This window comes from Haemaphysalis longicornis, unplaced genomic scaffold (genome assembly GCF_048455015.1).
Source record: "Haemaphysalis longicornis isolate Haplotype H1 unplaced genomic scaffold, Haemaphysalis longicornis Haplotype H1 scaffold_3, whole genome shotgun sequence".
Classification (NCBI taxonomy): Eukaryota; Metazoa; Arthropoda; class Arachnida; order Ixodida; family Ixodidae; genus Haemaphysalis; species Haemaphysalis longicornis.
In genome coordinates this window covers 6,832,940-6,845,353 of record NW_027526335.1, presented here as the reverse complement: position 1 = coordinate 6,845,353, position 12,414 = coordinate 6,832,940, and the positions used below count along the sequence as shown (strand labels likewise).

The following is a 12,414-nucleotide window of genomic DNA, read 5'->3' as shown; positions in this document are numbered from 1 at the left end:
ACACACACACACCACACACACACACACACACACACACACACACACACACACACACACACACACACACACACACACACACACACACACACACACACACACACACACACACACACACACACACACACACACACACACACACACACACACACACACACACACACACACACACACACACACACACACACACACACACACACCACACACACACACACACACACACACACACACACACACACACACACACACACACACACACACACACACACACACACACACACACACACACACACACACACACACACACACACACACACACACACACACACACACACACACACACACACACACACACACACACACACACACACACACACACACACACACACACACACACACACACACACACACACACACACACACACACACACACACACACACACACACACACACACACACACACACACACACACACACACACACACACACACACACACACACACACACACACACACACACACACACACACACACACACACACACACACACACACACACACACACACACACACACACACACACACACACACACACACACACACACACACACACACACACACACACACACACACACACACACACACACACACACACACACACACACACACACACACACACACACACACACACACACACACACACACACACACACACACACACACACACACACACACACACACACACACACACACACACACACACACACACACACACACACACACACACACACACACACACACACACACACACACACACACACACACACACACACACACACACACACACACACACACACACACACACACACACACACACACACACACACACACACACACACACACACACACACACACACACACACACACACACACACACACACACACACACACACACACACACACACACACACACACACACACACACACACACACACACACACACACACACACACACACACACACACACACACACACACACACACACACACACACACACACACACACACACACACACACACACACACACACACACACACACACACACACACACACACACACACACACACACACACACACACACACACACACACACACACACACACACACACACACACACACACACACACACACACACACACACACACACACACACACACACACACACACACACACACACACACACACACACACACACACACACACACACACACACACACACACACACACACACACACACACACACACACACACACACACACACACACACACACACACACACACACACACACACACACACACACACACACACACACACACACACACACACACACACACACACACACACACACACACACACACACACACACACACACACACACACACACACACACACACACACACACACACACACACACACACACACACACACACACACACACACACACACACACACACACACACACACACACACACACACACACACACACACACACACACACACACACACACACACACACACACACACACACACACACACACACACACACACACACACACACACACACACACACACACACACACACACACACACACACACACACACACACACACACACACACACACACACACACACACACACACACACACACACACACACACACACACACACACACACACACACACACACACACACACACACACACACACACACACACACACACACACACACACACACACACACACACACACACACACACACACACACACACACACACACACACACACACACACACACACACACACACACACACACACACACACACACACACACACACACACACACACACACACACACACACACACACACACACACACACACACACACACACACACACGCGCGCGCGCGCGCGCGCGCGCGCTCTGGGCTCTGTTTTCGGGGCACTGGTTGACCAGCTACCCGAACTATACATCCTCACAGGTGACCTTAACCTTTCCTGCCCAACAAAAGATTGTAGAAAAAATGGCCACAAGTAATTAAATTTTGTGTATTTACCCCTTACTAGTGATGCTTCGACAAGTGCAAATGGAAAGCTCAGAGTATTTCACAGAGAAAACAAACCCACACATATGTGTCCGCTGGGCTTTTATTCGTATGATCTGCGGGTAGTAAGAATACCTAAAAACGGCATCAGGGGCAGAAAAACTCTATTTCTACGTAATATCTGTAAGTTTTATATTGTTTTCAGGAGTACTTATATTATGAATAGGGTTTTGTTAAAATAAATAATAATGCAGTTTTAATAATATAATTAATAATAATAATATTATTATTATTACAAGTAATTACGGAACTAGTTCAAGGTTAGGTGAACGAAAACATTACCAACCAGCCAGCACAAAACCGCGAATAAATGAGACACCAAGAAAGCAAGAAAAAATTATTTATTGCTAGCGCTGCAGTGCACGCGCCCTCCACCCTGCACCGCCCAGCAAAATTTTCGTGACGACGAAACCCCAGCCCACATTCATGTGTGGGTGCATTTGTCAAGCGTGATGGCGCAACGCACACGAAGGGAACGGGTGTATTTTTTAGCCGATCGTGTTTTTCCAAGTTATGCAAGTCGTGTCGTATGCTTGTTATTAAGAAAATACGAGAATAGCAAGAAGAAGTATTAGTTTTCACCTTGAAGGCGGCGATCGTGACCGCTATGGTCCCTATATGACCGCGCCGGCTAGGGCGCCGTTTTTAATGTGCGATTTCTCGCTCCCTAGTGGCGAAATGAGTGAACTACCGTAACCAATAAATTCTCGGAAGCGTTGGGAGTGACTATCCAAAGCTGTGAAACCGGAACCGAAACAGGTGCCACTTAGTAAACGAATATGTTGACCCGCACGTTTGTGTGGGCTGGTCCGTCAAGGGGTAATTCGCACAACTCTCTTTGAGGATTCTCCCGGACGGATTCCAGAGGTCGCCTGATAGAGAAGCTTCTTATATCCTCTGGAGCATGCCTTTTCAACAAAAAACAGCCTGCATACCTTAACTTAGGACACATTACACCTTGGCTTGGCTATTGGTCCTGCAGTTCTCTTTCCATGTCTTGAGTGGGGTGCGGACACGGCCCCATATGGTAAAGACCACTTCCCCACCTCACTAACGTATTAAGGTAAAGGCCCAAGCAGTCAATTCACAGAAACATCTAAACTACATCTAACATCTAAACATCTAAACACAGAAACATTCACAGAAACATCTAAACTACACCATACATCTATAAAACACCTACACGTGGGGGAAGCAGCCCAACTCATCACGGCGCACATCCTCGATGCCGCCGAAAGTCCATTCTCCACGCCTCCTGTACCCCGCGCAACCAAAGGAGGCCGTGGTGGAATGAGGGATACAGGCGGGCACGTGAGGCCCAGAACAAGGCTTGGGGTGTCCTCCGTCGGTACCCCACATCGCAGAACATCTTAAACGCAGCTAGAAACTCGGCAGCGAGCTTTATCAGACCTTCTGGAATAGCGCCGCTGATTTGGGTTGCAGGCCACAATGGTATCCACCTTAATTAAGCGACTGACTACCTTTAGCTAGCATGTCGTTGAACAGGCCTGTGGTCGATGGTGTCCTTCCAATAGCCCACGGGTTTTCTGGTAGGTTTGAAAGGTACCGTTTGCTCGAAAACTTTCAAGTTGACTGTACCTCTGGCTGCCCAAATATAAAGCACATCCAGCATTCTTAGAAGTGACTCTCAGTTTACACTGTTCGTGGTAACAGCGACATCTTTCTCGACGAGTACCTAAATTTAGCTTTTACATACACTACGCACCCATAGCGTCGTAGGCCAGGGTTGGGTTTAAGAGTAGACCATTGAACGCTGCCTGCTATTTTTCCGACATCTCTTCTCACTGCTCAAAAAATATCTCTTCGCCGCCGGAGTTTTCCCAGTAAGAACCCATCGAATTCGAAAAACGAACGGCTACAAGGTCACCCCCAGTCACGTAACTACTGCTTCATGGTCGCTGTGGAAGGCATCGCCGGCCCTTAGTATTTGTGCGCAACACGCCGGTATTGCTCGTCGCTCGTCCAGTCTCACAATACGCACACTGCGGCCTCCGGAACACCACTAGTCACTTCGCAATGCCTAAGAGAGCACACAATAAAAATGAGCCTTGACATAATCTATCCCAGTCAAAGGAGATGAAAAGCACGAAAAATTTATTCCTAAGAGCCATCATCTAGAAGAACGCACAAATAGAAAACGGATCACGTGTAAAAGTGGGTCGCATAAGGTTATTCCGGCATGCGTGCATGCGTACGGCACAGTTTTTATCGCAAGCGTCCCTCCAGTGAGACGTCAAACTGAGAGCGGATGACGCTGCTAAACTCTGAGCAGTGAAGCTGCAAATGGTTGAGGGGATCCGACGGTACGCACTTGAAGGCCTGTTGGAAAACCTTGGTACGTTTCATGGGCAAATTGCACAGCGCCTTGTTTTGCTGTCTCTCCGCTTGGTTCCTGGTACACATATCGATGCAGCTGGCCACAAAGAAGAGCTGGGCGGGTGTCAGCTCACTGCTGGGCAGTGCGAAATTGTCGCCGTGCTTGTACATGTCGGCCTGCAGCACCTGATAAGCTTTGCGCAGAGCACCGGAGCGAAAGAAGGCCTGAGCGGGGTCCTCCATGTCGGAGGTCAGGTTATTAAAGCCGTTGTTAAAGCAGGTCATGTAAATGGCGAACTTTCGCTCAGTTCCGAAGTTCCACGTCTCGACAGGCCCGTACTTGTGGCTGTGGTAACCTTCGTAGTAGATGGCGTACGCCACCTGCACCACGAGGCGGCCGTAAATGAGCGAAAGCGGAAAGTTTCCATCGCTGAACAGAGGTTTCATCAAAAGGGACAGCGGAACGAACAGCACTTTGTACGAAGGTATGTAGCGGACGGTCGGAGTGATGGACCAAACGTCGGGAGGATATACGTTGCGGTACGCAGCCTCACTGAGGTGCTGGTTGAGGGTCCTGTATAGACTCAGGTACTGCGGCACGAAGCTTCCATATTTGTTAACTTTAGGTAGCTGGCTGTACGGGCCCTCGACGTCCTTGTACCTGAAGCGCGACAAAATTCCCACCTCCCCGACAAAACGACGAATGCGTTGTTGCATCGCGCGCAGGGTTATTTTGTCCATCCAGTACAGCTCTTCAAGCAGAGCCTGCACAACGCGCTTGACTCTGTCCACGACAACCTCGTAGCGCTCCAAGGTGGAGCGGTCGAAGTTGCTATACAGGTGCCTGTCGAGGACAAGAGCGAAGACGCGGTACGTCTCGTAGTAGCACCAGTCCTTCCGAAAAACGTAGTCACTGATGTTTGTCGCTTTTTGTACGACGGATGTATCTTCCATGGCCTTCCGCAGCTTCGGACTTGTGCGCCGCCCAAGAGTTTCCACGACTACCCAGGTGATGTAGCTGGCTAAGGCGTTCAGCTGTGTAGCGTCATTAATTATGGATAGAGTCTTCGTAAAGTCGACAATATTGGGGATGCGAACGGAACCTTTCCGATCAAGCATTCGTTTCTGTTCAGGTCGGAGGAAATTTCCAAGTGCGTTAATGAGCTCCCACGCTCCAGCAAACTGCTGTTGCGACAGAACTCTCAGCCGGACAACCAACGCTTCTCCTTCCTTCGTTTGAATGCCATTTAAAAGATCTTCTATAATAGTGACGCTCGTGGCAGGGTTTATGGACAATGTCGGGAACACTAATTTGAAAACGTCAGTGATAAGCTCACTGCGGAATGCGGTACTCGCAGTGTTTCCGTCTTGCAAGTACCATGGCTTGTAGCGGCCCAGCGTAGAAACCGTTAGTCCGGTCATCCCACTGTCAAAACTAAGGCTGAAGAACGGGTGTATGTAGTAGTACATTTGAACTTCTACAATGACCCTATAAAGCTCTGGGGTTGTGACCCTCGTCAGCGTGTCGGGCAAGTGAAAACGCAGGTCGTTTTTGAGGAACTCTATAATTTTGTCCACGCTGTCATCGCCAGCTGCTCCTGCATTCAAGCACAGCTGCAGGAATTCCTTCGCATTGACCATGTTCGATGGGTCATTTGCTTCATCGGTGAAGTACGCTGTCAGGTTCACTAGGGTCACTTTGGAGTCCGCGTCGCCAGTGTAATTCGCTTCCCAGCCACGGCAGACATAGTCGTAGAAGTCAGAGCATTGCTGGCCGCGTAAGCTGATGCTGCTCTTGACGTAGTTGGCCGCGGCCGCGCACACCGCTGACTGACAAGGTTGGTCCTGCGGCTTCATAATCACCGCCAGCAGCACCGAGCAGAGGCAGTAGGCGACGGGAAGCGCCGATACGCCCAGCATGGACAGAATCCTGGGCAGGGCAGCGGCCGGAGCAGGCCCCGTTATGGTCCCTGCAGACCCTGCCCCCGGTGTGGCGGCGGCGGCGGAGGTCGAGCGAACCGCCGCTGGCGCCTTGCCCCTTCCGGCCTCGGCTGGGCGATCGTTCTCGATCTTGGGTCCCGCGTCGGCCTCGGCAACGGGCTTTGGCTCCCCGGCGTTTTCTTCCATGCCGCTTTCTGGAAAAGGAAACAAACACAATTCACAGCCCCACTGCGTGTAACCGCAGATCCCTGCCTCGAGTTCGACTATTTCAATTTCAGTTTCATTTTTCTATTTATTTCGGACATAAATATATGCATGCAGTTATGTCCATGAGGCGTGGCAAAAGGAGACTCGTATTTCTCCGGACGAGGCTACTACCCCGGCAGTACTGATCGGAAAGCAGTGGATGCAAGCAAATAAAATAGAACAGTGAAAAAACTCTGCACTAGAACATAAAAATGAACACTTCGAATATATGGTGAAGACAAAACAAAGAAGCACACTTGGTACAGAATACAGATAAGATGTTGGGTGCATGCGCAACAAAACTAATCTCACGGTTACAAAATAGGTTGTTACAATTGTATTTTTATACAAGATAAACAGTTAACCTGAGGTTTTGCCATCAGGGAAAAAGATTTCTGCCCATTGTTTTAGTAGTAACCAGATCATGGGGTGTCGCGAAATTGATTTCGCGGAACTAACCCTGCACATGCTTCATACTGGCTCAAACTACGATTCGTTCGTGTTGGCGAGCCGTTATGCTGCTACGCACTGTGCCGTTCCCACGCGCGCCCCGAAGCGGCATTTCTTGTCGGTGTTACTCACACTTCTCGCATCATGATCACATATCTACGGTTCCGATTTTTTTTGGGGTGGGAGGGAGGGGGGAGGGGAAGTATGGGGAAAATTTCTCGAGCTTGTTCTTTTTTCGATATCGGGGAAATCCGCGAAATCCTGATTTTCAGACTTCGCTTCACAAAAGCGATTAAGGGTAATTTTTCAGAAATAACTGATGTAATGTTCAAGGCATAAATTGTTGTTCCTTTTCTCCATGCTTGCCTTTGGCGCCTTCTGAAGAGCTCATGCCTCCGCTCCTCCTATTACCAGTAGTACAGACCACGGCCGGGCTAGAGCGGCGGCGCGCGCTGTGTTGATCGCGCACGCCACTGCTCTGGCCCGGCCGTGCACAGTCATAATGGTCGGTCTAGTCAAGAACGTCGTGTCGTCTGCTTCCCGTATAAGGGTGAAAGTAGAGCGAGGATGTTCTGAATTATGTTTCCGTCTGAGCCTGCTTCCATGGCGCATAGCGCTACGGTGTGCATGACTTTATTTCTTGTTAAGATAGAACAATATGGCATGCTGCCGAAAGAGTTGAGATACAAAAATTTTTCCGTATTCTTTTAAACAGCGTTGTGGCGAATTGGCTAACAAACTACTGTGATTCCACTTTTGTTATCGTAATGAAAATAAATCATATTTTTGCACAATAAATGCGCGTTAAAGTGCAGGACAATCCCCAAAAACCGTTGATTTCGTTGAGGCGCTGAGCCTTCGAACAGCAAAATGAATAACAAAAATGCCGAAAGAACACCACCACAGTTAAGAAAAAATTGCCCCCCCCCCAAAAAAAAAATAAAAAAAAACACGAACACCTCGTTTTATTGCAAATCAACCGCTTAGGGAGATGACCTTTTCAGCATATGTTTACCACTTACGCTCCACTCTAGTAGCGACCATCTACGCGCAGTCGGTGCAGATACACGCTAATGTAATCAGCATTGTAGTAAAGAGGCCATGAAGGCAAAATTCAGCTTGGTTTATTTCGAAATAACGAGCGGGGGGCGCCACCTGCGTTCTGAAATGGCGTGGCTCCTCTTTTTTACGGCAACAAGTGCGGCTTATTTTCTGTTTTAGGCCTGCCTTTGCTACCAGAGTGAACTTAGAGTGACCAGCAGCACGAAGACACCGGACTCGGCTAGGTGAAATTCTCTTACTGGACACTAGTGGACGTTCTTTTGGTCTGCACCCGGGTTAGGCTTGGCGCCTACACACCTCGTCGTGGCAGCTCCCTGCGAGCTCACCGACAACGACCGCACGGCAGCAGCACCGGCACGAGCCACGAGCCACGAGCAGCCGTAGGCGCGTTCCCTAGGCGCGTGCCCCGGCGGCGTATTCCCAAACCATATCCCGCAGGGGCCCAGGCCGACCACACCCCCTAAGCAGGGGCGCAGCCAAAGAGATTTAAAAAATTGCAATTTTTTAACCTCCTTGGACGCAGCACCGTGACGTCTCTACCTATATGTGCGCGACTTCATGCGAGGTGGATTTTTTTCTTTTTTTCCCCCTCTTCTCGTTTCGACTGCTTGGCAGGCGGCCGATGGTTTCGCTCCGTTGGCGGGGCTGGCCTGCGGCGCTGGGGAAGCTGACGCACATGTGGTAGAAGCTAACCTTTTGTACCTGAGCCCCTGATTTCTCCGCGCTCTTCTTGCGCACCTGCAAGTTGACGGTGACCTCCGATAGTGTTCCTAAATCAGCGCTCGACTCGGTGCTCGAAGTGCGCGCGCGGATGGACGCTTTCACGCGCATGTGGCAATTATACACGGTCCGGAAAGCAAACACACTCATTGAAAGCTCATTCTACAGCACACAGAAGGGTATACAATTGAGTTGGGTGCTCTTTCACTATATACACAGCTCAAAACACGATTAGGTGCTGCAGGTAAGGATTTCAAGAAAGGCAGCCAATTACCCATGACTACATTTACAAACTGTCCTAATCTTGCGAAATATTACAGCTGCATGAGCTGCTACATTTTGGCACTTTCATAAGCACTATTACATTGAATTTCGTTAACATTACCTTCATTGCATTATTCTTTATCAGGAACAGTGCCATTAAGGAAAACATTGACATTTTGTTAACAGCAATGGAAGGTGTGAATCGTTCTTGCAAGGGTGATACATTGATAAGAAAGACATCAGCTTAAACGTACACGTTTTACACTCGGTCATGAATTCTGCATAATTTACACTGCTGGTCATAACAAATTATGGAAACAATATCGAAAATAGATACCAACCAAGGGCTAAGTAATAGTTGGATTGTACAGCAACTGAAGTACTCGAGGAGTTTGATATATGTCTTCTGTACAGAGCTATTGACCACAGTCTCTTCACTGAAGCCACCAGGCCGAGTTTGATATCAGTAATCATGCGTGCTACCACTGACGCTGTTGAAAATATCGATTAGTTATTTTTAACAATTTGTGATTCATGCACACAGAGATTTTGCTGCATAAGATAGAGGTTATTTATAAATAGACAGTTCCAGCAGGATCAGAATGGCGCTGATGCCCCCCTGTAATCGGGAAGGCACACCAAATTTGGCTCTGTCCATTATTCGACCGTAATCGCCACCAGCTTTTAACTCTAGGTCCCGCCCCTGCGACTGAACAGGAACATGTTAGTCGGGTCCGTGACGACCCCACCGCACTAGAAGCAATTACCGAGTACGCCCTTGAAAACAGACAGGATAACGCATTTTTAGCTACCACATATATATATTTCTGTAGTGTCTGGCCTTTTAATTCTCCAGCATTGTGACACAGCTCTTGCCTCAACTGTAAGCCACACACACGCAAAAACGTATTCAAATGTATAAACAAGAAATAGCAGGAATAAAAATATAAATAGTACAACACAAGTTGCCCGCTGAGCGAAACCATCGGCCGCCTGCCACGCAGTCGAAACGAGAAGAGGGGAAAAAAAAGAAAAAATCCACCTCGCATGAAGTCGCGCACACTTAGGTAGAGACGTCACGGTGTTGCGTCCAAGAAGATTAAAAAAATGCAATTTTTTAACCTCATTGGCTGCGCCCCGGCTTAGGTGGCGTGGTCGGCCTGGGCCCCTAGGGGATATGGTTTGGGAATACGCGCCCCGGCGCTGCGGAAGCAGCTCCGCGATGTCGGGCCCAGCGTCTCTATATAGAGGCATCGGCGGAGGTGCGTCTCAGACCGGCACTATTGCGCGACAACAGCGAATCCGTGGCGACTCCTATGGATGAACAACACACTGACACGGACCAAGACGGTGAGCACGACTCTTCACAGGGCAAGTGTAACATTTGGACAAGAAAGAGGACCAACTGGAAGACGGACGTCAACCGGACTGCCAGGGTAAGTCGTTCTGCGTTAAGGCCACTGAAGAAATTCAGCATACATGCCATACCCAAGAACACATTGGCAAATTTGATAGGGACACTAGCGCAGAGCGCAGAGCGCAGAAATGTAAGAATTTGCAACGTACCGGTACGATAAAACTGGAAACTGCGTACAGATCATCGTCTACGATCAAGAGCACGCCAACCGCATTTTGGGGGCGACCAGCTTGATTTTCCAGCACAATGATCATACCGTAACGCTGCCGATTGAAATTCGGCACATGCCCAACCGCAGCAACTCTTCAAGAGGGGTTATAACTGTAGAAGCAGGTGAATCTAATGAAGAAATTCTCAACTGGGTCCGATGCGAGCGGGCAGAAGTGCTCTCAGCCCAAAGAATCGGGAAAACAAACAGAGCCATCCTAACTTTTGATGCCCCAGAAGTCCCCAAAGTTGTTAAATATTCCATGGCGATAGTCAAAGTCTCGCGACATCAGCCAAAGCGAATGGTGCACTTCTCATGCCACCAACTTGGTCATATGGCGAGGCACTGCCCGCACCCGCAGGTCTGTAGAGACTGTGAACGGGCACACGAAGAAGGAATCCCGTGTGAGCGGAGTCTCTTTTGCGCTGCGTGCAAAAAAGAGGGTCATCTTGCCGTGGACCCGTGCTGTTCAGCTAGAGTGCCCGCTCCCAGTATCCATCCATTAAGTTATCCATTAAGTTTCCAGATTGCGGAACTTAAACTAAGCAAAGAACGTACACCAGCAAGCCAATCTGCTCCCAAGTCAGGACAACCTGAGCGTTCAAATCTGCAGCCTCCCAGAGGCAGAACTACCTCTGTGCCTCGGCGGAGCCGCAGCACCACGGCAAAACAAATGGCAACGTCACAGACTGCTTCGAGTGTCATGAAAGATTTTACAGGAGCTCAAGTATGTCCGGGCTGATGTTCAACAGGAACGCCGCGCTCGACTTACAGATATCGAAAAACTGAAGTCTACTATAGACAGTTTTTCGCAGCAGGCTTCATCTATGATGACATACATTCAAAGCCTTCCAACATCACAGAAGGATCCCCCTCCACGATAGGTCACAGCGCGGAGTACGCTAGGACAGTAGCATGGATTCCCCTCAAGTGCTACATTGCAACTGCCGAGGGTTTCAAACGGCCGCCCCAACATTGAAAAGTAAAATCCACACAAGCCGTCTTATCAATCTTCTGTTACAAGAAACAAAGTGCTCCCCAACCATAAGTGGTTATACCACCATCGCAAATCCCGCAATAGTGTACAAAGGCACCTGAGGCAACCCTAGGAGTCCTACAGCGGCCGGGAAGGCAGCCGTTCTGGTGAGATCGGACCTAACCTGCTCTCACTTGGCGATTACTGGGCACACTTCACCAGATCACGATACAGTGATAGTTATGGTGCAGCTACCGAACGGGAAGAAACTTATCGTTGCATCGGTGTACTATCGCCCTGTATCAAGCACACAGGGCAGGGTTAATTTTATGTGGATGCGGCATCTCGTTCAAAAGTATCCCAACATACTGACTCTAATTGGAGGTGATTTTAATGCGCAAAACAAAGTCTGGGACTACTCCCGGTCAAATACGCGTGGTGTAGCTCTGGAGGCTGACGCCGAAGACTCCGGCCTTCACTTGGTCAATGATATTGCAGTTCGTACACGTGTGGTCTTACATAGCTCTCAAAATGACTCCACCCGGACCTCACTTATGCTTCATGTGGGGTTGTCCGCTCTTGGAGCGTGTACAATACTACTTTGGACAGGGACCATTTCCAATTCAAATACAACTGA

The 12,414-nt window shown here is 49.1% G+C and overlaps 1 protein-coding gene across 1 annotated transcript; it reads right to left on the bottom strand.

Moving 5' to 3' along the window:
* Positions 1-4,382: 4,382 nt before the first annotated feature.
* LOC144173505 (endothelin-converting enzyme 2-like) lies at positions 4,383-6,620 on the bottom strand. The gene has a single exon (XM_077701900.1). It carries the CDS (start codon positions 6,618-6,620, stop codon positions 4,383-4,385), a length of 2,238 nt encoding a protein of 745 aa, XP_077558026.1.
* Between the last annotated feature and the right edge of the window lie 5,794 nt (positions 6,621-12,414).

Coding starts and splice junctions, on each gene's coding strand:
- LOC144173505 (XM_077701900.1), bottom strand. CDS start 6,620: ATGGAAGAAAACGCCGGGGAGCCAAAGCCCGTTGCCGAGGCCGACGCG.